Source organism: Phocoena sinus, chromosome 2 (assembly GCF_008692025.1).
Source record: "Phocoena sinus isolate mPhoSin1 chromosome 2, mPhoSin1.pri, whole genome shotgun sequence".
Taxonomy (NCBI): Eukaryota; Metazoa; Chordata; class Mammalia; order Artiodactyla; family Phocoenidae; genus Phocoena; species Phocoena sinus.
The window spans coordinates 86,083,308-86,110,714 of NC_045764.1; the positions used below are offsets into that span (position 1 = coordinate 86,083,308).

The 27,407-nt window shown below is 41.8% G+C and overlaps 1 protein-coding gene across 2 annotated transcripts in view; it reads left to right on the forward strand.

The window, feature by feature from the left end:
- The first annotated feature begins 843 nt into the window (after positions 1-843).
- Positions 844-27,407, forward strand: part of FBN1 (fibrillin 1) — a 275,481-nt gene continuing 248,917 nt past the window's right edge. Inside the window, exons 1-2 of one of the 2 annotated variants that reach the window (XM_032624190.1) lie at positions 844-992; positions 1,622-1,966. In XM_032624190.1, coding sequence (XP_032480081.1) covers positions 1,803-1,966 — 164 coding nt within the window. In that variant the 5' untranslated portion in view covers positions 844-992; positions 1,622-1,802. The remainder of the gene's footprint in view (positions 993-1,621; positions 1,967-27,407) is intronic. The other variant, XM_032624189.1, reaches the window with a different exon arrangement.

Genomic DNA, 27,407 nt, shown 5'->3' on the forward strand with positions numbered 1-27,407 from the left:
TGGGCTAGGGTCGTCCAGGAGAAGCCCAATCTTAGCTGTGGGCTGGGGAAAAGGTCCGCCCCTTCACTGCCTCCATCCCAAACGCCAGGTTCCAATATTCACAGGCCTCTGGGTCGGAATCCCACTCAGACTCTTGGAGCATCTTGGGTTCAGCCTGGGTGACTTGAACCAAGGCTCAGAACCGCGCCTCGAGCGGGCTCTCGACGCCGGTGGCAGCGGCGGAGCCCCCTCCCCCGTTCGCACTGCAACCCCGGCCGCCGCTGCGCCCCCGCCGCGCCCTGCCCCGGCCTCCGGGCCTCGGGCCTCCGGCCTCCGCTCTGTGCCCAGCCCGAGAGACGCAGTGAGGCGGCGCCGGGGAGACGCGGGCAACCGGGACGCGTCTCCTCTCTCGCCGGGGCCGCTGGGGACTCCGAGCCGCCGTCTCCAGCGCGCGTTCTAGGTACAGGTGGCACAGCCTTCCGCGCCCGCAGGGCTTCCCAGATCGCGGGGGAGGCTAATCTCGGGTCTAGACCTCCCAGCCGCACTGCGGGTGAAACCGCTACTCGACTTCTTCCCTCAACTCCTCACCCCAAAACGCGAAATCCCAGGCCGGGCAGGACCCGATCACCTCTGCCTCCTCCCACTGCGCTAATCCTGCGAGCGAGGGAGGCCCCCGCGCCGAGGCGGTGGCTGGCAAAGGGGAGTGGAAAGGAAGGATGGATGGGGCCGAGGGGTGGGGTGGTGATGAGGGGGATGTAGGAGGGGGTGTCATTTTCTTTTTCCTTTCTTTTTTTAAAAAAAGTATTTCTCTCGCGAGAAACCGCTGCGCAGACGATACTTGAAGAGGTGGGGAAAGGAGGGGGCTGCGGGAGCCGCGGCAGAGACTGTGGGTGCCGCAGGCGGACAGGCGGCCACAGCTGGGACAGCTGCGGACAGAGCGGGGCAAGGGCTGCCGCGGCCAGGACCGAGGAACAGCTGCCGCCGCCTCGGGAGCCGGAGCCGCCACTTCTCCAGTGGGTGCAGCTGGGGTCCCGACTGGGGTCGGGCGGCCACCGGGGCTGGAGCTTCAGCCACGGAGGCTTTTGCGTTTGCGCCGCGCTGAGGGCAGGGACAGGGACTGGGGTGAGGGGCTGTCCCGGAACGTCCAGAGCGGGCGCTGGCCCTCCCCTGCCTGACAGCTTCCTGGCCCGGGGCTCCCGGTGCCGGGCTCGGCGTCAGATGCTCGGGGGGCGGTGGCAGTGCCCGGAGCCGGCCGGGGATGGCGCGGCGGGCTTCCAGCCCCGCGGCTTGGCGGAGAGGACAGGCTGGGGAGCTGGGGTGTCTGAGCGCGCATTGCGCGCAATTCGTGCTAGTAAAAAATAAACCCAGCGAGCTTGCCCCAGGGTTTAGAACTGCTCGGGACATGGGTACTTTGCGGCGCTTTTTTCAGGCGGCGCCCGGGAGGCCGAGGGGCTGGCTGGAGCCGCTGCCGCCGGGGGCCTGGGATTTTCAGCCAGCTGTGGACCAAACGGTCTTCACTTACCCAAAGTAACTGCGCCACGCGCAGGCGGCGCGCGGGTTGGGCTCGGGAATGGGGACCCCGAGGCTCCAGCATCCCGAAGCCCTGAATGTCTCCCCCGCTTCGGCGATTTGTCTGTTGCAGCTGGCAGGGGCCGCCTGAAGTGGGAGCAGCGCCTGGAGAAGGCGGGAGGAGCCCAGCCCAGGGGACGGGCGGCGGGAGAGCGGGACCCCGGCGGCGCGGCGCGCTCCAGGGCGCAGCGGCGGCCCCGGACCGAGCCCGGGGCGCGGCGAGAGGCGGCGGGAGCCGGCGGCCGCTCGACATCATGCGGCGAGGGGGGCTGCTGGAGGTCGCCCTGGGATTTACCGTGCTCTTAGCTTCCTACACGAGCCATGGGGCGGACGCCAATTTGGAGGCTGGGAACGTGAAGGAAACCAGAGCCAGCCGGGCCAAGAGAAGAGGCGGTGGAGGACACGACGCGCTTAAAGGGTAATGGAACGGGCCAGCTCCTTTGGTGTGGGTGTCCCCTCCCTCTTCTCCCGAGTATCAAGATCCAGAGGAACTGACAGGGTCGATTCTCGACAGTAGAAGGATCCTTGACAAGACCTCCTGGGGGCACCTTAGAGATGCAAGGGTTATCCAGTTCTCGCCGCGTTTGTGGCTAAACCACCTTGCCTCTACACTTTAAGGATTTCTGCCCCAGAGGAGAGAGAGGTCATGGCTAAAAGGAATCTTGGGCCATTGTCGAGGCTGATTTTGGGAGGCGAGAAGGGTTCTTTGAGGAAGAAGGGGAGGAGCTGCGACTGAGAAGAGGAGCAGCCCATCCTTTCTCTTCATACCAATTCCGGTTGTGTTTAGGGAAAGTACTTGCCTTGTGGGCATCTTTGTAGATGCTCTGTTTGTAAGGGAGCAAGGAAAGAAAGGGATTTCAGGGACAGACAGTCAGAGAAGACAAATAGTTAATGGTTGGTTCTCCTCTAAGTTATGCTTATTAAAATTAGGGACTGAATTTTCCTTTCAGATGTCTACCCTGGAAGCAGAGCAGGGCAAGTGTTTCTGAGAAGTTGTTTTGCGGTTGTTAGAAGCTCTTTATTCCATCCGGGCAGTAATGCTGCTGTGGCTGGTCTTGAAGGAGTGTTTTTAACCTGTCGTGTGTGTTACTCAGGTGCAGCTGAGCATTTCACCACCTTCTTATGCCCCTACTACAGAAAATGTTTTAGCAGAAAATATTTAAATCCGGCAGGTTGACTCTATAAGGATTGCCAGTTCCCTGAATTGAAGAAGAGTGGGAGTACACCTCCCTTAAAATTGTTCAAATTGAAAATGAAGTAGCTCTTTCTGAGAGTGTTTAAGTTCAAGCCTCCGGAGAAGCAGCAGGATGGATTATAAATGATCCATTTTGTCTCCTTGGAGGATCCTGTAATGAGCCTAGACAGTAAATACACAGAGCTTTCTATCAAGTCCTTATGATTCTCATTGCTGCTCTTTTTTGAGTAGCGGTGTAGTTTGATTATATGACCCTGAGTGACCAAGTGATGGTGTCCACTTGGACATGTGGCTGGACATTTCATGTATTCTTTTTTGTTATGGGCTGTTTTTATTATATATATGTAGTGAAATTTGTGCTTGTATGGCCCAGGTATGGGAAGGAAAAAGTACAGTAAACTGAACGGACCAGTTTTTGAGTCCTGCTCTAGATCTGGGATGACATGGTTTTCAGAGCCAAGCACTTAGGCCGTGGTGGAATATGCATGATTTTCTGACCCTAGGAAATAGTCATGATTAACTTAGTTCCATCTTGGCCTTTGTGGAAAATAAATCACGGATTCCAACAGTGCTGGAAAGGAAATTTGCTTATCATGTTAAGCCTGATACTGATCAGGCAACAGACATGTCTTGCCCTGTGTGCACGGCCCATGGCCAGTTCAGTAGATGGACTGAAACTGATTTTCACCCTTTCTCAAAAGGACCTGGTTTAGCCTAGCATTTTAACTTCGAAAAATATATTTCTGCCATATATATTAGCTTAATAGCTAAGCCTGATGGCATTGCTCCCATAGAGAGAGAGGAAGTAGGGGTTTAATTCTGTGGATGAAGGTCTGCAGGGAGACATTAGGCCTAGCCAGACATTTGTCTCGTCTCTATGTGCTATCACCAACCAGCGTGTTTCCTCGGGAGGCCCTAACTCAATGTGAAAACAGAAACTAAGCCTTACTTTGTTGCTTAACAGGCTGTCCCATGCTTTTACTCACACCAGCACTTAGTTCTTCTGGGTTTTACATTTTCTTAAGATTATAAAGAGACACGTCTCTGTGTTATAGTATTTGGTCACTAACGTGGACGTTACCTTATTGCAAACTCTTCATAAAGCCTTCCCCCAAACATGGTATTAATAGATCAGTAATTATGAGTGTTCCTAATTCTCATGTTATCTATGAGATTTTGCATACATATGAAAAGTTTAACAAATAATTATAATTAACCTTTATAGCATAACAATATATATTAATATGCTATAATAATGAACCTTTATAATATAAAGGTTTTTATTTTTATAGCTCTTACGTTATCTAAAATGTTATATGTATATAATATATGTATTATATACATATACTTGGGGTAAAAAATAAAGATTTAAAAGGATATACAATTAAAAATATTGAATTGTGAATACCTCTCAGATACCATTGTCTTATGTATTTTTCTAGAAATAGTATAATACATATCCAAATATACATATATAATATATATGTATATATACACACACAGATAGATATGTGTGTGTATCCTTTTTAATGCATAGAATATACCATACATACTGTTCGAACCTTGCTTACTTTTATATATCTTTAGTGCATCCATCTATCAACTCATAGGGATCTACTTCGTGCATTCTCTTGGCGTATAGAATCCCATAATGTGGCTGGAACATTTCCCTAATGATGGCTCTTTAGATTATATGAAATTTTTTGCTGTTACCAACATTCTTCTACTTGCATGTTTGTGTACATGTGAATATTTATATGTGATCTAAATTAATAAAGGAAAATAGAATTGCTGGATCAAAGGTTTACCCATAAGTTTTAAACAAATGCCAATTTTGATCTTAAATCTGAATAGCATTTGAGATGTATTCTCTCTGCTTATTGCTATTACAGTCTCACATGAATAAGTCTTTTAACCACACCGTGCTGTATAAATCATCAGGAAGAGCAGTTGTGTGTTCCATTTTTCCAGTTATTGCTTAAAACTTCTATTTTTGCGAGTTAAAATATTACCAGTTTCAGAACTAACCTCTCTGACTACAGTAAAACCTGTTTACCATTTTGATGCACAGTTTATGAAGTGAAAGTGATTTGTAACCCCTAAGTCCGCCTGATGCCCAGTTGGTGGCAGCAACTTTCAGCACCTCACTAATATTTCCTCTAGGTAAAAGGTGCTTTAAACTCATCAGTGTCTTCCATGCATTGATCTGGGCTCTCCTACAAATTACTGCCTTCTTCTCTTTCTCTGATGTGACAGGTGACCACAGAATTTGTCTGGGTATTCTTCTTTGGGTATGTATTCCTTTCCTGTCAGCTCCTTTGCGTCCCAGACAGGGACCTGCGTGGCTTTTCCCTCTTTGGGTGTGTAGTCCTAGCCTGTCTTTCTCTCCTCCCATCCTGTTGCAGGTGTTCTTTTTTTTTTTTTCCCTTCTCACTGGGCAGCAGAAATTGTTCCGCAGTGGAAATTTAAGCATCCTCAAGTTTCTTCCCAGCTTTCGCTGTGTTTTCTTAGAGTAAATCGCCAATTTCTGTTTTTACAGGAAATCCTTCTTTTAATGGAATGAGTGTGGTCCCCAGTCACTCTGAAAAAATTACATTTCTCTGTGTTTTGAAATGAGACTTTTGCAAGTTTCAAAAACGTTTTCAAGTAATAAATGTATAGTAGTTTTTGTTTGCCTGGGCACTGCTTAACGTGTGAAATGACTTTATGAGAAATAATAAAATCCTAGCTTGTTTGAATTTTAGTTCAGAAAAATTTTTCTCAGCTAAATTCTTAACTTCTGTGATTAGGCAAAAAGTGTGGGAGACAATCTAATTTAAAAAAAACACATAACTCTACTTGAATAGCAGTACTTATGCACCATTTATTTATGTTTGCCTTATTGCTTTAGCACCCAAATAAGGAAATATTACAGTTTCCCATCAAAGGGAAAAATTCTTTAGAGTGAAACCTCCTTTTCCCAAATCTCTGATAAGATGGACTGAGAACTTCTATGCTTATTGCCTGGCTTATAAGTGTATGAGACTGGTTGTATTTCACACAAGTTGTCCCCTTGTGCATGATTCCTTTTGGTCTTTGTTTATTTGTTTATTTTTTTCCAGGGGTCTTGTTACCAGAAAAATATACATGGAACAGTTCATACACAGGATAGATTATGTGATGACAAACTCAGAGGGATTAATTACACAGACGTCTGTTATTGAAATAAAGACCTTTAGCAGGGCGCACAGAAAAAGTTCTGTAGACTTCATAAAGTCCATTTTACTTTATAAAGAAGACTTTAAGACTTCATCTGAAGTCAGATAGGCTAATAATTAAATACGGGGAAAAACTCCTGCAGTGGTATGGTTTGTCATTTCATTTACTAAATAGATTAAGCTAAAATATTGCGACAGCATTAAAAAAAGATATTCTTAAATAAAAGGTTTCAGCAATTCCACATTTTAAACAAGAAGATGGAGACAAAATATTATTTATGGGGTTTATTTTGTAACATTTAAGACATAGAGAGTATTTATAAAAATGCATAAGTTGTTGGTATCACAAATTAATTTAAACATATTGATACATCAAGTTATAGTGAAATGAGGTTAGGGATGATGGAAATGGCAGTACAGACATCCCTACAAGCTTATTTGGAATTTTTTAAAAAAATAGTGAAACATTCCTCCGTCTTCTTGTATAGCAGGTACTTTAAAAGATTATAGTATTATGCTACTGATTCTAATCAGGCCAAATGCCGGACCAATTATTAGGATACTCACACATAATTTGTTTGTTTTTTCCTGCAATAAACCAAACAATAAGCCTAACCAATTTCTGAATTTTAGCCTTAATTTTCAAGGTGAAAATAAGATTTAAAAACTGTTTTCTTGAAAGAGAAATAAACTGTATTAACAATTTCTTTGTGTCTAGAAACTAACCCAACAAATAGGCCTTTTCTAGAAACTTAGAATTTTGTTCCATGAAATTTTTAAAGAAAACTGAAATCAGTAACGTATCAGGCCTGAGTTATATGGCAGGCATGTGAGAGTTTAATATTTCAAGTTTGTTAAGCTTGATTTTCCCATTAGATTGTAAAATCATCAAAAGCAAGAATCCTGTCATAAGCATTTTAACACTAACTTGTGGAAGCTGGGATTCAAAGAATTCATTAATTCAAGAAGCCTTGATTGAATGCTACCTTGCTTTGTGGAATGCCAGAGACATAGCACCCACAGCCTGGAGAGGCTTAATATTTGGTAGCAGAATCAGATGCATTACAAAAATCAGGAAGCAGCAGAAAGGTAGGAAAGGGCATGGGGTATAGGAGTAAGTAAAAAATAAATAATAATAACATTTGTAGCAGTGGTAGGTGACGATTAGATGACATTTAGGTACCAGGCACTTGTCTTAGTGTTTTACATGTTATAGCTCATTCTATGCTCATAACATCTCTATAGGGTGAGTCCTTTTATTACCTTCCCTTTACAGCTGTGAGAGCTGAGATATGCAAAGGTTAAGTTTTAAAGACAAATTCTTAATATTAAATTTTCTTTCTCCATTAATTTTAGTTATGGTTTTGGTTTTCATTCCTCTGGACAAAAATGCAGTAGTAAGACTTTGGTAAAATTCCACTTAAAATTCCTAATATTCCTTCATGCTAGTTCACAAATCCCACGTATAGTTAATAATGTAGTAATATAATATTTTGTCAAACAAGAAACTTTGATATTTCTGCAAAGACACTAATAAAACACAGAAGGACTTACAGAATGTCTGAGCTGTGGGGTCTTTGGACAGCACGTGTATTTTTGTATTATACCTTGAACTTTTATTGAGTATGGTAGGTAACCATCACAGGCACCCTCCGTCTGCGTTGCCCATGGTTCCGAGCTGGAGACATTCCTCATTATGTCATTCAGAATCTCTTGCTCTCATGTTCCACGTGAGGAACTTCTTTCAGAATAGAGTTGCAAGAGGTGTTTCTCTTTCCAGGGGAAACTGGTATGTGTCTTAAGTTCTCATCAATATGATGAACTATTTAATTCTTTCTGTGTCATTTTTCACCTTGGTTGTATCCTGTGGGAAAGAATAGCAAGCTCTGGCATATCACTCACTATTGCACTGTACATATATTATTCATTTAATACACAGCTCCTTTATGAGGAACATTCTACCTACTTGCCCATTTAACAGATGAGGAAACTGAGGGATGCAGTTTTTCAGTAATTTTAGTTATTCCTCCAGGGACATAAACTAGTAAGAGATAGAGTTGAGGAATCTGGCTTCCTAGTGAGTGCTCTTAACCAATATATTTTAATGATTCTCAATTACAATAAATCCTATACGTGGTAACTTTCTTTCTTCCACATTCCTGATACCTTCATTTCGCCAGCATGTTCTACCATTGCTGTGGAGAAAGACTCAATGTTTATCGAAGGCAGATGCAGTCCTATGACTAGGGACGCATCATTGTGGGAATGGGATTTTTCAGAAAAGACTTCACAGTGAAAGTCTGTCAGGGGTTGGCAAACCGTGGACCAGACTGCCTGTTTTGTAAGTAAAATTGTATTGAAACAAAGCCACGCCCATTTGTGTATGCTTTATCTATGTCTGCTTTCACACATAGTGGCAGAGTGAGAGTAGTTGTGACAGACAGTAGGGCACCGCAAAACTGAATTATTTGCTGCTTGGCCCTTTACAGAAAAGGTTTGCTAATCTCTGGTCTATGTGATAAAGAAGTGACTATTTAGTAGTACTGAGAACTTCCTGAAGGCTCAGTTTTTGTTTGCTTTATCACTAGGTATACCTAGGAACTGGGCACATGGTAAGAATTCAGTAGACAATTTTTGAATGTCTGACCAATTTGATTGATTGACTGGGTAAGGTAAATTATATATATATTAGAGCTTGGAGGAAGTATAGGAGAGAAATAAGGAAAAATTTGAGTGAAAAAGGCATGAAACAAAAAGGATATAAAGTATTTGGGATTGAGGGACATTGACTATGATGGGCAGGGTTTGCACTGCATGGCTTCGGGGGGCACGGTTCATAGTGTAGCCTATGCAAGTAGTGCCCCCTGAAGGTGTGCAGCATGCAACCGTGTGTGTCTGTCCATAGGTTGGGGTGGGAGAGGGACTAAAGGACACATGATGCTACTATCTGATTGTTGTGAAAGCTGAGGATGGTGAGCTAGTAAAGTATTCTAAGATGGGAACATGATCCGATCTCTGCCACTCTGGCCAAAGTGTCGAAGGAATATGGTTTAGTGAATAGGGAGACTAGAGGCAGGGAGATTTGCGAGGCTAATATAGGAGTCGAGTCATGGTGAGAGTGGGTGATGGCCAGAGCAACAGCAGTGGTGGGGGTGAAGAGGAGGCTCAAGTGGCAGCATGAGCTTGATTGTGAGAGGCAAAGGTGAGGAGGCACCTGGGTGCTCCCACGTCCATCTACATTGAAACTTATTATATGTGAAAGCATTATAGCATCATTAATGAGAAACTGAAGAGAGACAAAGTCATTCCTAGTCCCTCTGCTACAAGGAAACAAGCTATTTTTGTTTGTGAGTGTTTTGGTTATCTTATTTCTATGTAACAAATTACCCCAAATTTAGTGGCTTAAAGCAACAATAATTTTATTATTTCTTATGATTCTGGAGGGCAGGAATGTGGACAGGACACAGTGGGGAATCTTGTCTCTGCTTTCCACAATGTCTGTTGGGTCTAGAATGAGTAAGATGACTTCTCCACGTGTGTTTCTTGTTCTGTGATCATGGACTGGCACCTGCAGCCCTGTTTACTTTGGTGTGGTTGATCCAAATGGATGGACAGAGGAAGGGACTAAAGGAAGCAAAGAGCCACTTGTCTGGCTCTGCTGGGGACCTTACAGGTTTTAAAGCTATCTCCTATGTGATCTCCTGCCTAGGCCTGCCCCTGGGGATGGGGCCACTGAGTGTGTTTTTGCAAATGGGGAAACTGAGCCCCAGGTGCAGCTACCAGGCCTTGTTCAGGGTAAGTGTCTGTTAGGGCTGGATCTTGAACAATAGCCTCTTCATCTCTGGTCACATGTTTTAACCCCATCTGTTGTCCACAGACTGAGTTGAATGGCTAAGAGCTGGCTGGAAGGGCTTAAGTGGGTTCACATGTTATCAGGGTTGGCTGGGTTTCTTGGTTCTCCTGCATATAGTCTCAGATTGTCTCCCTTTCCATATGGACCATCCAGCAGCATAGCCAGACTTTTTACAAGGCAGCTCAGGATACCAAGAAAACAAAAGTGGAAGCTACCAGACTTTCTTCAGACAGCCTGGTCCGAAATTCCATGCAAGTCACAGACCTTGCTCAGGTTCAAGGGCATGGACTAATGAGCTCTGCCTCTTGATGCAGGTGAGGAGTAGCCTATGTCTGCAAGGAGGGGAGGAATTTGGGGCAGCCTCTTTGGAGATCAGCTACCCCAGTGAGGCAGCGGGTGTTTGAGAAGGATAATAAGATGTTTCAATTCTAACTTGATCGAGTCTGATTGACTTAGTTTCCCATTGAAGAGGCTTCATTGTATTTTGCTTACTGCAACCTCAGAATGCAAAACGCTACATGAATAATGTATCTCTGTGATCTTTTAGATTAATGTTAGGGGCATTGTCCTTAGTTTGCATTTAAAGAACTCACAAACCCCAGGAATAAAATCACAGTTCCTAAAAAACTGGCAAATTTTGTTTTTCCAAATAAAAGAATTATAAAACTCCTAACTTTCCGCCCATTTCCTTTAGCCTCTAAGAAACTCAGGGACAAATTTAATGCACAGTCACTTAATTTTATTAATTTAGGTATCTGATATGTTTTACATTCCTTCTACGTGGGATTTTACTTTCAATTTCTATTAATAGCCCCATTTCTATATATCTGTTGGTATAATATACCTCAGAAACATTTTTTTTTCTGGAATCAGGGATTATAATTAGTAAATAAAGATAGATGTGCAATTGTCAATAGAACTGGTATTGTAGTGAGCTGAACAAGATTATTTTTTGCGTAAATGGAGTAGCCACATTGTTAATAGAATAAAATTGGGTTAGGAATACAGTCGTTTGGATTGCAGATTCCAAGCTCTATTATATCAAATCCTAGTTTTAAGTTCTTGTGACTTACCACTTTCTCAAGTGGCTTTTTTTTTTGTTGAAGTTATCACTGAGTCTATTTATTCAGCCTCCTCAGAGCGGAAGGGAGAGAGGAAAATTCGCTATCTCCACCATTCCCAGCCAAAGATGTATTCCAGACAGCAAGCAGGCTCAGAGCGGGGGAACTGTGCCGTTAGACAAGTGATTTGGTTCAGTGTTTTGAAGGGTTGTGAATTCCTAGACCATCAGTCATACTTACATTCAAATATAAGTATCCAAACACATCTAAGTCCAAATATAGTACAACCATTCTATGATGTTGGTGTTGGGAGGCAAGATTTATGTCGGCTCTATGGACGCATTATGTCTGCTGTTAAGTTCATGGTTTTGAACTGAAGTGTAGTAAAATCTCTGTTAATAAAGAGATGTATTCCAGAGACAGGCTTATGTTTTGTTTTGTTTTGTTTTTCTGTTTCTTCTCCTTTTCCTTCGCCCTCTTCCTCTTTTTCTCTTCTTTCTCGTTGCCATTTTCTCCTCTTTTTTCTTTTTCATCATTGTCATCTCATCTTCTTTTTCTTCTTCTCCTTTAACTTCCTAAGCTGAGCTACAAATAAAATAGGGATAATAAGAATATCAAATAAGGGTTAAACATTAAGAAAAAAATTCTAAATAAAATGTTCATTTTTACTTGGGGGTCTTGGGGTGTTCAAAAAGAAAACCAGAGGTAAGGTTTTTGTTAGGGGAGGGAAGGAGAAAGACTGAGGGAGGCAGGAGGAGAGAGTTTGGAGAAAGTTCTAGAGTGGAGTCCCATCAGCCAGTGGACCTGGGCTGGACAGAGAAGATGCTGGTGTCTGATAGATACTGATGAAAGCCACCTCATTCCTGGCCACATTGGTACCAGGCTCTTCAGGAGACCAGGGGCTTATGGAGGAGAGGCAGCACATGAAAGAAAGATGCTTGGATGTCAGAAAAGATTCCTGTAAAAACATTTAGAGGAATATAATGGAAAAGCAGGTTAATCCATCATTTATTATGAACCTGTGTATATGGTGCCATGTTGTTGGGTGCATCCCCTCTCCTCATGGATAATGGTCTTTTGCCTACCATTTCCCCTGTCCATTTGGTGCCAATTTATGAGATCGTGTAGTCAGACCCTCATAGGTTGGTGCCTTTGATGAGTAACTTTTAAAGACGCTTCTTGTTTGTAGATGTTGTTTTTTCATGACTCCAATCTACCTCCGTAGTCAGGCCATCCATCTTTATAAAAATATTACAAAATGGTTATAGTGGCAAAGACTTTAGAAATTTATAGATGCTGAAACTGAGGCCCAGAGAAAGTTCGTTAGAAAGTGCTCAGGGTTCTTATTTTCTTCTCGACTTCATAGGTGTGGAAGCTGAGCCACACGGTGGCAAAGGCGGATTTAAGTAGAAGTGTGTTATTGGGTAGGAGGTCATGGCTCCTAGTTGTCTTCTTCTCCTAGAAAGGGTGACTGATATCTGCAAGTCCTCAACTGTGCTGCAAATAAGCAAACTCCCTACGTCGTGTGGGCATGAACGTTTTTCTTCTTGTTTATCTGGCCTTAGGCAGTGCGATCAGTCTCTCAGTGGGCAACCCTGATGGCAGGCTGCGCACTGGAGTTTTAGCTCCACGGTTCTACCTTGCTGTCAGTGGAAGCCTCCAGATTAGGTGGGGTTGAGTGGGATGGGGCCTTTTAAGGGAGGTGATTGCTAGGGAGGGGGGTAGGGAGGGGGTGGGAGAAAGAGAAGTGGGAGTCTTCTCTGGGAGTCTTATGGGTAACTCCCTCCATCCCCACACTCACACCAATAATTAGCAATTAAAGCATCAGATGTCCTAGGATGAACCATGGCAGTTCTAGGTCTGTAAGCTCAGACGCTTTATCTTATAAGTTGCTGACTCAGCTGTCTGCACCACCAATTTATAAATTTAGATTCCAAGCAAGAAGCATGCCAGTGAAGGAAAAAAATCTTAAATTCTTGTCTTCTGTATCATCTATCCCACCAATTTTATAGAACACTTGCCTACTTCAAGTGACAACTATTTATTGAGCATCAGCTATGTTTGAATTGGACCTAATGCTGAATTCTCAGAGTGAACACCCTGTCTCAAGCCTGTTGATATTATTATCTTCTTCCACGGATTCTAGGCAGAACTACATGTGGACTATCTTTCTCTCCCTTTACTGATGGGGTTCATGTCTGAGCTGATGTGAACAAGTGCCTTTCAGGGAAGGACTTGATATACAACCTTCAAGTCGACACCTAGGTTTTAGTCTTTCATGGACTGCTGCTGCTTCACACCCCAGAGTTTAGGCCACTGACCTCAAGTTTGCAAATTTTATATCCCATTACCACCCTGTGAGCTCTGTATCCCCCAGGGCCACATAGTTGATGTTTTAGCTGGAATCTGAGAAAGTGTCTGCACATTTCCTGAAGAGTTGGCTAGGAGTGATTTGGCAGTTCAGTCATAAAAACCCAGAGCTAGTGGCTGGGGTATATGTTATAATTACCTCACACTGTTTCCTATTTGAGCCTGGTTGTGGGTAGCTGGGTAGAGTGGTATTGCTTGTGGGATTATATTTGAAAGGACCAAGGAGTCATTTTCAGTGAACACTAATAACCATTGGCTGTGTTTTCAGGGAGGCTTGGAAGTGTGGATACAGAAATGCCTGGGGTCAAATCCTGGCTCCACCACCTACTAGGAAGGAATCTCAGACAAGTGCCTTGACCTGTCTGAGCCTCAGTTTCCTCAGCTGTAAAATGAGATTATAATACTCACCCCTCTGAGTTGTCCCAAGATTTAATGAGATAATACATTTCAAGTTCCTGGTACAGGGCCTGATGCATTTATCTAAAGTTAGATGATCATTAATATCTGGATACCACAGTCTCCACTTTCTCATCTTGGAGCTAATTACTTTCAGAAGCATAGGAAGCGAACTTGAACTTCAAAATTTTTTAAATTATAATCTTAATGGAAACTTCCTTTGTCTGTGGAGATCTGGTTATATATACCTAAAGGCGACGTATGGATAAGGTTTTTATTTTTTCAATTTCCCCTTCCCCCAAATTATTCCTTATTAATATTGCCCCCCCACTGCCCCGCCAATGCTCTCAAAGAAGTTTGCATTTTTTTACTGGCAGATTTGGCAAACGGTCTTGTCTCCTTCCTGTTGAACACTTTTTTTTTCAAGAACCTTTGTGAAAGGAATTTAGATTTTAGGAAATGGAAGCGCTGGCCTGAAAACCACTTTCTTTGGCAGTATTGCAAAGAGATGCCCTGAGAGTTGGGACTGTTTTGTGGTCACATGGTTGGCCGTTTTGGAAATGTGCTTTAATTGCCTTATCAGAGTAAAGATTTGGTTATGATTGGGTAGACAAGATGACCACTGGTAATTCCAAGTCATACTACCTTTCAGCTTATGATCTCAGAGGTAAGGAGAGAAACCCTTTCCCAGCGTTCACACATCAGATCTCACTGAGAACTCTGGCACTGCTCCTGTCACGTGCCCATCACTGTGACCAAAGAAATTGGGCACTTGGGCTGTCCAGGACTGAGGGATGTGGAATGGGTTCCTCTTAGGAAAGAGGAATTCAGGTAGCAAAAAAGAGGAAGGATGCTGAGTGGGAAACACAACACATCTGCCTCTGGACCAAGAAAGCTCCCTTTTCCACAGACCCAGTACTCCATCTCGCTCCGTCATTGCTGTTCTCTCTAGGCGCCTTGTGGACAGGCCTTGCTTGTGTGATTTGGGGCCAGGCTGACTCAGATTAGCCGCCCCTGAGAAGAGCCACGGCCTTCACTTTCCAACTGAGCATTCCCTTCCTTTGGCTTCATGCCTTATAGCAACGTAATGCTCAGTCAGTACAAAGGGATTCTTATTTGTTGTTTTTCTTCTGTGCCCTATTTCTTTTGAGAAATTGAAAATCTTTTTAGTTTTTTCATTTTCTTTTAATGATTCCCATTTTGATTTTAATGAGAGTTGGCTTTGAAGAGATCTTAAACTATTGAACATCTGGGAAAGTGGACCAAAACATGCATATCTTAATTTAGACAAAGCTTTGATAGAATTCCTATACCCTGCACCCTTATACACCAACCTCTGTTTAACTGATTGGCAATAAACTCTAAGAAGTTGCGGTTGCTTCATATTTATTCACAGCCTATAAAAATAAGACTGCTTTAAATAAGGAATAGTTTAAACAGATAATAGTTATTTTTCTGCTTGTCATTAAACATGTTCAAATTACCTAATATCTCTCATTCCCTTGGGGTAAATCACACAACCACCAATACCATCGAAGTTTATAAAAAAGCAAAAATATAGATACAAACAAACAAGCAAATACCAGGTACTTTCTCTACTCTGCCAACTTCCCAGGAAATAAATAAACCTCAAATAACAAAATAAGCTTTCCTTTTTAAACTTTTGAAAACCTTTTAAGAACTTTATAAGAATATGCACGCCAGGTTTTCCTACTTCTTCTTCTTCTTCTTTTTTTTTTTTGTCAGCAATTCTGACTTATTATATTGTTGAACATTTGGCACAATTCTAGACAACATGTCTAATTTGACCTTGGATTGACCCAACTGCTCATATGCATTTGGGCCCCTCCTTGAAAATAAGTTGACACATTGTCACACATCGAAGAATCAGAAAACATAACAGGCTTCCTTGCTAAATTATTTCCTCCTTTTGTTTCCTATTTCCCGTGACTATAAGAATTCTTGCATTTGTGAACATGTCAGCCCTTTTATGGACCGGATTCAAATCAGTACCTTTCCCCTCAAACTCTTTTATTAACTGATAGATGTATGTTTGTCATAAAGAAAGATACAGTGTCCTTATGAAAATGAATCATGTCAGAAAGCAGTTCAATGCCCAAGGGAACCCATTCCCTGGGCTGATATGCTTAACTATTTGCACAAGGGTGATTAAGTCATTTGTTCTTGGATTCCTTGTCTAATGAACATTAACCTTATTTGAGTAGCTGCATATGTGAGATTCACAGAAGCATTTTGGTTAGTTCTTGCCACTTGCTTAAGATGGTAAACATGGTGGGATTGGACCATCCCCATTTATATCTAAATGGGGATCCCCATCCTGCTTAAGAATGTTGAGTTGCATAGCAAATAGAAACGGTTGTTATATGAATGAAAAAAAAAAAAGCAGAAGTGTGGTGTCATGATATGTAGGAGAGTATGGCTATAGGATGAACTAGGCCAGATGCTGCTGCAAAGTTGTTGTTTTCTAACTTTTTAATATGGAAAATTTCAAATATATACAAAAGTAGAGAGAGTACTACAATGAAGCTCCAACTTCAGCAGTTATCAATGAATGGTCAATCTTATTTTACCTACTTCTCTTCCCTGCCACAGATTATTTTAAAGTAAATCCCTGAAAAATAATTTAATTAGCAAACATTTCATTATGCATCTGTAAATGGCAAGGACTCTTTAAGAAACAAACACAATGATAACTAATAAGAACCTGCTGTATAAAAAAATAAATAAAATAAAATTGAAAAAAAGGAAACAAATACAATACTATCACATTTAAAATTAGCATTACTTTAAAAAATATCAAATATCTAGTGAGTATTTGATAATATTATTTTGATATTTGCTAATACATAAATTTGGTTAGTATTATCAGATTTCCCTGATTAGGTTATAAATTTTATTTTTTTATAGTTCATTCAAATCAGGATCCAGATTAAGTCCATATTTTGTAATTGGTTGATAAATCTCTTAAATATTTTAAAATATATAGATTGTCCCTTTGTCATTTTTTTCCTTGTAATTTATTTATTGAAGAAATTGGTTCATGCTGTATATCACTTCTATGTGGAATGTAAAAAAGCTGAACTTAGGAACAAAGAGTAGAGTGGTGGTTTCCAGGGTCTGGAGGGTGGGGGAAATGGGGAGAGATTGGTCAGAGGGTTACAAACTTATAGTCATAAGATGAAAAAGCTTTGAGCATCTAAGGTGCAGCAGGTTGAGTATAGCTAGCAATATTGTATTAAATACTTGGAAGTTGCTAAGAGAGGAGATCGTAAATGGTCTCACCACACACACACACACACACACACACACACACACACACACTAGTAATTATGTAACCAAGTGCAGGTGTTAGCTAATGCTTTGGTGGTAATCATTTTGCAATATATAAATGTATCAAATTGTCATGTTGTATACTTTAAACTTATACAATATTATGTGTCAATTATATCTAATAAAGCTGGGGAAAAAAAATAAAAAGAAATTGGTTCATGACCTGAAGAGCAGTGTTACTTAAAATGCCAGTCCATTAGATGCTTGTTTTCAGTCTGCGATGAGATGAGGAGCATGTGCCAGAAGATAAGTGCAGTATGTCACTAAGCACACTATTTAGCTGAGCTGATATTTTTTCATAGCAAGACTTTCTAGATGAAGGAAGCAGTGAGATGACTTACATTCAAGCCTAAGCTCCTTATCTCATTATAGATTAGTAATATATAGTGTGTGGACCAGCACTGGCCAGTCCTTGGACCACACTTGGGGTACACAGCTGCAGGGTTTCTTACAGTCTGTTGATAACTGCTTCCCAGTGGTGGTGGTGCTTATTGTGTTCCTCTGTTCTCTGTATTTGCTGTGACTTGCTAGCCAGAGCTAGAAGCTTGATTCAATTCAGGATCAACGTTTTGGCAAGAAGACTTTATAAGTGGTGTTTGTACTTCCATTCGGAGGCATATCATGTCTGCTAGTCTCTCTTTTTGTGACGTTAGCAGCCATTGAGGATCATTGTCGAGGTCCATCAATTTATTAGGGTAGCAGAATGGGAATATTTGAATTCTGTCATTTCTTATTGGTTTATTAGTACTGGAAAGTTTTACATCTAGTTTTAAACTTATGCTCGATGCCTCACAGCCAGCAATGTCTGCAATGCTGTCAGACATGCTTTTTCTGCACGTGTCTAAACTGACCCATGACTTTGACGGTTGTGGAAGGATTATTCAATATCTAATGCTAGGCATAGCAATTATGAGGTGTAACGCTGTGGAAAATTTACACAGAAGGAGCCAGGCACTTGAGAGGGCAGACAAGGAAGGATATAATTCTGCAAGGGTTCATTCCTCTCCTGTCAGCCCATGATCTTTTGTGCGAGTCAAGACGGAGACACTCAATGCATTGAGTAGGAGTTTCAGGCAAGGGGTTATAAAAAGTTGGTGAGATTTTGGACAATGAGTGGAAAGATGTTTGCAGATATTTTAACATTCAGAAGGGAATGTTTGTACCCTCTTTTCAGCATTGTGTTCTCAGGAAAGCTCTTTTTATTTAAGAAATAGGAGCTTTTAACTATACTTATTGTGGTAATCATTTTATAATATATGTAAGTCAGATAATTATACTATATACTTTAAGCTTATGCAGTGCCGTATGTCAATTATATCAATAAAACTGGAAAAAACAATCAAAAAGAGATAGGAACTAATACTAATAAGCTTTAGTGATGCAATTGAAAGATTCTGAAAAACACTGGTATATCCAGATCCCCTTGGGAAAGGTATAAAGGGATTAGAGCTGCTCCAGTAGCTTCACTCTGAGTGTGGGGGATAGTGTGTGTGTGTGCACGTGCACACACGTGCACGTGCTTGCACTAGCATACAAGCTGCACTTCCTGTGTGTTTCATGTCAGTGAAAGATGTATGCCATTCTTTGGGGCCTGACATATTTCTACTACCTGGTGTCAAACTCCCTGGGAAACTGATTTTAAAACAGAAGTCCTTTGTCTTTGGGAGCTGCTATAGAGAAGATCTGGAAACCTTTTAGCTATGTTAGGAGGTAGAATGGGTTGGATGTGCCAGCAGCAGCTCCTTCTCAGAGGTTGTCACTATGTGCAAGTGTTGGCTAGTATTTAGCACCCACTCTGCTTGATGATGAAACACCAATACTGTCACACCTTCTCCAGAGCCCAAAAGGTATTGAGAAGACACTGCTGGCATCACTCAGGCTGAGAGGGATATCTTTTAGATTGGATTTCAGGGAGGAGCTGTGCTGGTGTTTGGGATGAGAGTTGCCACTTTCTCCATGTAATGGACAGCGTGCCAGCAGCCTCTGAATTAAGTCATAGAGACGTGAATCTGGAGAGTTTTTTAGAACATCATCTGGGTCACCCTGGCCTTTGTGCCGCTTATTGTCTTCCTAAGCCAGGTCAGATAGTGCCTGCATGACCTGATGGTTTTGCTTGAAGCTACTTTTCAAAAGACAAGATGTAGCTGTGTTCAAGTGTATACACAGAACACATTCCAGTAGCAGCTATGAGTAAGTGTTGAATTATCCACATTTTGAATCTCTACATTGCTCCCCATCCACAACTCCCCCAAACGCTGAACATGTTAAGAGCTGAGAGATATTTTTTACCAGAGGGAACAGGGCAGGATATTCACCATGTAGAAACTTTCAGAAACTGAAGTACCAGTCTGTAGGAGTGAATTAACCTAAAAATGTATTCCTGGGCTTCCCTGGTGGCGCAGTGGTTGAGAGTCCGCCTGCCGATGCAGGGGACATGGGTTCGTGCCCCGGTCCGGGAAGATCCCACATGCCGTGGAGCGGCTGGGCCCGTGAGCCATGACTGCTGGGCCTGCGCGTCCAGGACCTGTGCTCTGCAACAGGAGAGGCCACAACAGTGAGAGTCCACAACAGTGAGAGGCCCGTGTACCGCAAAAAAAAAAAGTATTCCTTTTACCATTGCTTTCCTTTTCCAATATACTTTGTGAGACCTGCTTAAAATTTTTGTTTTTGCAGACTTAAGAAAAGAAAACCAGAGCACAAAAAATTATGCACAAATGAGTTTATATAAAGGAGCACATTCTCTTTGGGGTATTTATGGAAACATCTTTTCCAATCTCTAAAAATCTTTAGTACTAGCCTTGGAATGTTTTATTAATAAATTCTTTTGGTTTTTAATTAGTGATTTATGACATGTTTCCATTGTGTAGCCTTTGAATAATTACTTCACTTTCCTGACTTTCAGGTTCCTCATCTGAAAATGAGCACAGCAATGCATATTCTTGATAGGATTTTGGGGAAGAGTCACACAATCATTTTGTAAATTATAAAGCTCTCTAAACATTGCTAATTATTATGTTTATTCCACATGGTGATTTCATATGGGCTAGATAAATTCCTGATTCAGTCAGATTCCCTCAAATTTAAATTAGACTGTTTTTATTAAAATTGTTCCAATATCCAAAAGTTTAAAAATAAATGCTTACAACCTTACCTCAATTGAAAAGCTTAAAAAAAAAAAACTTCGTCAAGTTCTTAATTCCTAATATTGTGAATTGTTAATTTCTATGAAATAATCTCAACTATGGCATGCCATTAACTAGCTTCCTCTGCCTTTTTAGAAACTTAAACTCTATCAATGATTTATTTTCCTTTTTTTTGTTGTTCCTTAGCAACAATGTTGCCTCTGTTCTGATGATAAGATTTCCTAGAGAAATGTTTTTTTTTTTTTTTTTTTTTTTTTTTTTTTGCGGTACGCGGGCCTCTCACTGTTGTGGCCTCTCCCGTTGCGGAGCACAGGCTCCGGACGCGCGGGCTCAGCGGCCATGGCTCACGGGCCCAGCCGCTCCGCGGCATGTGGGATCTTCCCAGACCGGGGCACGAACCCGTGTCCCCTGCATCGGCAGGCGGACTCCCAACCACTGCGCCACCAGGGAAGCCCTAGAGAAATGTTTTTAAAAGACCCATTGCCGGTTGACACTTGTGAAATAAGAGTTTGAGATACAAGATCTCCAAAGCTTTTGAAGCTGTAAAATATTTCTAAATGATCCATCAGAAGCATGGAAAAATTTTACTGTCATACCCCATGAATTCCATTTATGTGTGTCTTTTGTTATGTATTTGATTTTTCATTTTAATTTTTTAAACTTAAAAACGTGGATGAAATGACATTGATTTCTTATTAGAAATTATCTTTTTCATCCCTTTATTTTATTATTTAATTTCTTATAAACATATTTATCTTTTTGTTAAATGAAATCCTCACCACTCTGACAGAATTCTCTCTAACTTAGGTTGTCTTAATTGGAAGTACATTTGAAATCCTAAACCTTCATTTACCATTTAAGATGCAGGTATTGTGTGAGGTGCTGGGCTTGTAAAGATAAATCTGAACTTTCTGTCTTTAAAGAGCTCACATTCTAAAAGAGAGGGTAATTACTCAGTTCCAGGGGATCTGAAACGCTCACATAACTTGAATACAAGAGTGAAGCCACTAAATACAGTTCAAAACTGACCTGCTCCCTTGCTTCATTTGGAAGCTACTCTTTTTGGAAATGACTCATTGAACCCTTTGGTCTGTGAACTAGTCCTGGGTCCTGATTTTATATCATAGTTCCTGGTGAGGTAGGATCTTCTGGTTTGTAAAATAATTCAGGTACGTTGAAGATTAGAATATCCAATTACTCCCCGTTTTTTAAGTTCCTGACTTATAGACTTAGGGCTATCCCATATTGGCCCTAATGGGCTCCTGCTGGGGGTAGGGGATGGCACTGGGCCTGGGGCTGGGAAGGCTTCCATTCTGGCTGCCCTCTAAGGACTGTGTGGAGTGGCCTGAGTTGAAGGTGGTTGATTCTCACAGCTCACCGGGCAGCTTGCTGTAGCTGCAGGGACCATGGGTTTGAGTGGCCAATTTTTCCTCTGGTTGCCTGCCGTGGAATGTGTTTTCCCATAAAAACAGCATTTTAAGTCTGTGGTCAGGTTCCCAGACCAGCCTACAATAGCCTATTTAGCTGATAATGTAGCTGAGAGGCTGCTATTTGGCTAGACTGGGGACCAAACCACCACCTATTAACATTGTTTCTATTGGAAAAGCCATTCCAAGTTCTACATACCAGTATAGAAGTGACATTTTGGAGCCCTACCTGTTTGTCAGTTGGGAGCTGCCAGTACTTGGAACTGGAGTGTTGAATCAGCCTGCACTCCCGACTCCTGAAGGATGCCATTCTTTTGCCTAAGCCTGACCCCATTGGCCCGTTTTTCCTGTCTCTTACTGGCGCTGCCAGTACATTCAGAAGATATTATCTCCCTGGACAGAGCTCTTGGTCTGAGAACTTCTGGGAAGTGGTGAGAGTCATGGTTTCAATTCCCTGTTTCTTCTGTGGGTGGTAAAGAGGTGGAAAGGGACCAGTTGGAGCTTGGGAGCAGTGAATTCCATAGACACCATCCTGGGCCTGCCTGTTCTGGATCACCTGCTTACTTTACTTGTTTGTATTTCAATCATCTCTAGAATTTTGCCCACCCTTTACAAAAGTACAGTATAGCTTTGACTTGAGTAAATGGAGCAAATATCCCAGTCTAAGACAATATCATTGCTAGTCTTGAACTCATAGGTAAATCCAAGGGATTGTAGAGTTCTGGGAAGCAGTTCTTTAGAGGCATCATGTGTTTATGTGATACCACTGGTTAAATCCTCGTAGAGGCTGGAGAGATGCAATTTTGAGACACACTTTTTTTTTTTTTTTTGTCTGTCTTGAGGAAATCCCTCCTCATCCTTATAGAATCAAATAGTAAAGTTTCAACTTCATAAACAAATAACACCTCACCCCATGTTTAGATGGGAGTCCCTTTTGTACACCCAACTAGGGGTGTGATGCCAGAGGGCCAGACAAAGATCCCTTGCTTTAGAGAGAAGTAGGTCTAGTGCAAGTTTACTACGACAGCAAGTTAGTCAAACCGTTGCCTTTAGAAGCTTACGAGGCCGCACAGGTTATTTAGTAGTCTGTGCAGACTTTTGTGTTCTCAGTATTGTGCAATCCACAGCACCAGAGGCGGAAAGTGCCCCACGTATCAGTGGAATTAGGACTTGCTGCACACATCCATGTGCTTCTGGTCTTCATGGTTCAATCTCTAGTTTCCTGTTCCAGTGCACCCTTTGGCTTTAAATTCTTCCTTTTTTATTTCAAAGAAAAGCACACACATGCACATGTTCCAGTCACCTACAAAAGATTCCAACCGGATTTAAGTTGGCCGCCACTCCAAAATGACCTCCCGAATTTGGGGAACTGCCTTGGCAGCTCTCTGTTTCCTTAGCTAAGAAAGGCTGAGGGTGTGTGTGTGTGTGTGTGTGTGTGTGTGTGTGTGTGTGTCCCCGATATGGTGACCTAAATTCTTTGGCTTTTAAGTTCTTGAGCTGTTTCTTCTGGTCAACACAAAATTCCCACAAAAACACAACTTAGGGTATACAGCAAATGAAACTGTGGAGGCCACACCCTCTCTGTGCTGTCCGGGGCTGAGTTACCCTGATCACCGTGGGAAAAGCCTCCGTTCAAGCAGCACATCTGGAGGAACCTCTCAAGGCTGCCTGGTGAGCTTTGTGATGGTTGTCTTTTGGAATTGGCCACACATCACATTCTGGCTCCATCGATGACTTTGATCAGTCGCAACAACCTGCCCTAAGAAAACACACTTAAAACTTTTGTTGAGTTGAGTTGCCTTTGGGATTTTTGATTTTCTTTTGCTAAATAAATAAGTAGAATCAGACATTGGTTTTGTATTTTCTCGAAGGAAATATATTGATCCCTGAGTTATAAACATTGATAACTTCACTGTTTAGAATAAATTAATGATCAGAATATCAGCAAAATAATCAAGGCATGAAACCATTATGCATTACTGTTTAACTGTCTATAACCTTTCAAATAAGCAGGAAATATTCTTCCCTTAAATATGTTCACTTATAACAAATAGTTCTATTAGTTCTCCATGTTGGTGGCATTTACAGATGGCCTATTTATGACACCAAAGTTCATCTTTGTTAATTGTGCTTTGTACTTACTAAGGCATTTAGTCAGTGTTATCTTGTGTGCTTCTAAATGGACTCCAAGATATTCTAGGCATAACAAGCATGGCTTCTCTGCTTAAAAAACTGTTAGACTGGGATCAGAGGGGCTGGAGGCAGGTTTCACAGATGAGACTCTAGACATAAAATTATTTAAAGTATATAATTGTAATATAGCATGTGTAGGTTTATGAGAAGTGTGTCTGGAATTGTGTTGGTAGGTTGAAACATGGTGGGATTAATCAGGGAGGAGGGATTAACACTCTGCGGGGGCAGGGGGAATGGAATTATACATTAAAAGGGAAAGATAGAAGAGCTAGTATAAAGATGGAAGAAGAGTTTAGATTTAGTGTGTGTGTGTGTTGGAGGAGGGGGCTTGTGCCTGACAGACCACTGAGTCGGTGAAGAGAAGAAGCAGGGCAGGAGAGTGGAAGTTGATGGTGATGAGAGTGGGCAGGTAAGACAGGCCTACCTGGCGGGGATCTGAAGCTAATAGTGAGATGTTTAACATTTTACAGAGAGTAAAGATCCATCTCTGGATCAGAGGAGAACAGAATTAAGCATGGTGAACATGAAAACATGCTTAGGTCCGTTGTCCTAACGGAGAAGAGAGGAACTAGGAAGCCAGGAAAAGCAGAATGTAGTATTAGTCCAACAGTGAAACACCAGGATTTGGACAAGGGATTTACTTATGGAGTTAGAGAATTTAAGAGTAGTTTCAGCAGTGGGATGAAATAAAACTAGTGACCCCTCTTAGCAACTGGGAAACATCAAGTTATAATTCAGAGAGTCCCCTTCCGTGCTTACCCTGGATGATGAGGCTAAACACCCTTGTTCTGGGCTCCGTTAGCTCCCCAGGCAGACCTTGATGTCAGTGTTTTACCTGTCATATTGACAGGCTTTGCGTACGGGTCCATCTTCTTTCGAGAGCAAAGACTATGTCTTAGTCAATTTTGGGGGAATGTAACAGTTTGTTTATAATTGCATGGTAAAAAATATTATTGTTATTTTACTTTTAATAAACTTTTAATTTTAGAACAGTTTTAGATTTACAGAAAAATCACGAGGATAATACGCAGAGTTCTCATATATCCTGGACACAAATTCCTCTGCTGTTAGCCTCTTATACTAGTTTGATACATTTATTACAGTTAATGAACCAATACTGATATATTTTTGTTAACTAAAGTCCATTCTTTATTCAGCTTAACTGATTTCTTAACTGAATGTCCTTTTTTATGTTCAGGATACCACATTACATTTAGTTATATCTTCTTAGGCTATGACAGTTTCTCAGACTTACCCTATTTGTGATGACCTTGACAGTTTTGAGGACTGTTGGTCAGGAATTTTGTAGATTATCCCTTAATTGGGATTCTTTTGGAAGGAAGTCACTATGCACAGCTCACACTTAAGGCGTAGGGAGTTATACATCACCTTGTTGAAGGCAGAGTATCTACATAAATGATTTGGAATTTGCCAGCACAAGAGATTTCTCTCTTTTCTACCATTTATTTATTTATTCAATTATTTATTTATCAGTCTGGACTCATGGACATTTATTTTATACTTTGGATTATAATCCAATACTACTTTTGTTATTTTGTTACTTAAATGGTTCTAGCTTTGGCCACTGGGAGCTCTTGATTTGGCTCCTGTATCCCTGACATGTCCCCATCATTGTGGGTATTTGTTTCTTTGTTTGGCACTTTCTTTACTTTCTGTTGCCACAAGATGCTCCACACTCACCTTGTACATTTCTTGCCCAGTCCTAGAGTCAGCCATGTTTCCCAGGAGCCCTGGTTCCTTTTATTGGAGAATGGTATTAGAAACCAAGTGTTAGGTCTGGGTGTTAGGTATACTTGTCTTAGTCACTTTTATTTATCTAACACACTGCCTAACACATAATAGATTCTCACTAAATATTGTTGAGCGGCTTTGTGTTGGTGGACAAGATGATTATTCATGTGCCCTGTTGTGTGCTCAGCAGTGAACTTACTGACTACACAGGAAGATAAGTTATGTGATTTTGGATACCTTGAGTTTGAGGTAGTCACAGAACATTTGATTCTAGATGTCCTGATAGTAGGAAGTGAAGAGAGAAAGAGAGGGGGAGGAAGAAAGGGAAGGAAGGAGGGAAGAGAAGAGGAGGGGAGGGGGAAGGAAGTCTTGAGAAACAGACAGACATGGACTTCGGAGGAAAGGATGATGGAGTCACCAATCTACCAGAGACGGGAGAGAGCAAGAAGGGGATAAAGCTCCTGCAAACCACAATACGAATGGTTCTTCTTCTTGTTCCTTTTGAGATCATTTTAATTAAGAAAAACTGCATGAGGTAGGTTAGAGAGGTTGGCTGGCTGGCTTGAGTCTTCAAAGGAGAAAACCAGGATTGTCTGTGTCCCAGCCAGTGTTGACTCAGACAATCCAGAAGTGAGTCCCTGGGTCTGGAGAGCCTGGCTGAAGCTTGAGGAGGCCCTGGAAGCTATCTTCACTACCGGGGTTTGAAGTTTCATTACTCGACTTGTTGTGAGTGGCAGATGGGCTGGAACAGTCACATGTGATGTTCAGATCACTGCTGGGAGATGTGACCTCTGCCTTAGGCTGTGAAGAGGGCCAGAATACAGGAAATAAAATAAGGGGGTCGTGTTTGCAAAGTTTATTGAAGCAGTGGATCCCTTTATCAGATAGCACTCATGGTTTTTCTTTTTACCTTGATAAAATTTGTCAAAGAACTAATAAAATAACGATGTGTGGTTCACAATATATGTAGCTCATTTGTGTTTTTTCATTATGTATCTCATTTTTGACAGTGAAAGTTATGATTATTTTTAAACTCTGAAACAGTGGGATATTAGGATGTTTACCTTGAGACATGTTACATGGGCATTTGGGCACCCATCATTATGTGGGAGGCATATGCTTTTTGATACCCCTCCACGCGTATACTCAAGAGGGCTAAATCATAACTTTTCTGCCTAAAGGTCAAAAAAGCAGGCAACTCACAGAGCAGGGTCCATCTCATTAACTTTTACCTAATGCTTGTTATTCTCCTTGCCCAAGGTTTTATCACTTCACAAGCTGAGAAACTCATGCATATGAAATAAGAGCCCCTTGAATTTGTCTTTATTACCCTGGTTGTGTTTGAAAAGGAGTTTGCACTTGGGATAGGAAGCAGAAAGGCCCTCTTGCTGAAAGACAGGCCAGACTCGCAGAAGTGGGTTGGCTAAGGAATGTGGACACACTGCAGACATCTTGCACTGAGGCTAATTCTTGCAATGATGTGGTCATACGTGGTAGAGCCCAGCTGTTTGCTCCATTGAGAGGGGCTTTAGCTAGCCCACACAATCTCTGAGTGCTGTGTCTGAACTGGATCCAAATATCCAGCCTGCTGAGGCTCACCCAGCCCCCAGAGTGATTGGAATTGGCTTATTACAGAGCACAACATTCAAAGCAACTGGTAAGAAAAGTTACAGACAAAGACTTAGTAATTGAAAAAAATGTAACGTATAGCAGTAAAGTGGAATCTAAACATATTTTCTCCCTCCCCCCATAAACTATTAAGATACAGATAAAAACCGTTTATGCTTAATCTTTGGTCAGTTGATGGACATTTTGTGATTTTTGTTATCCATGCCACCAGGAATGCTACTGGGTGAATATCATCATCTCCCCTAAATACATCTTTGCCTTAACGTAGGGATTAAGACAGTGTACTCTAGAA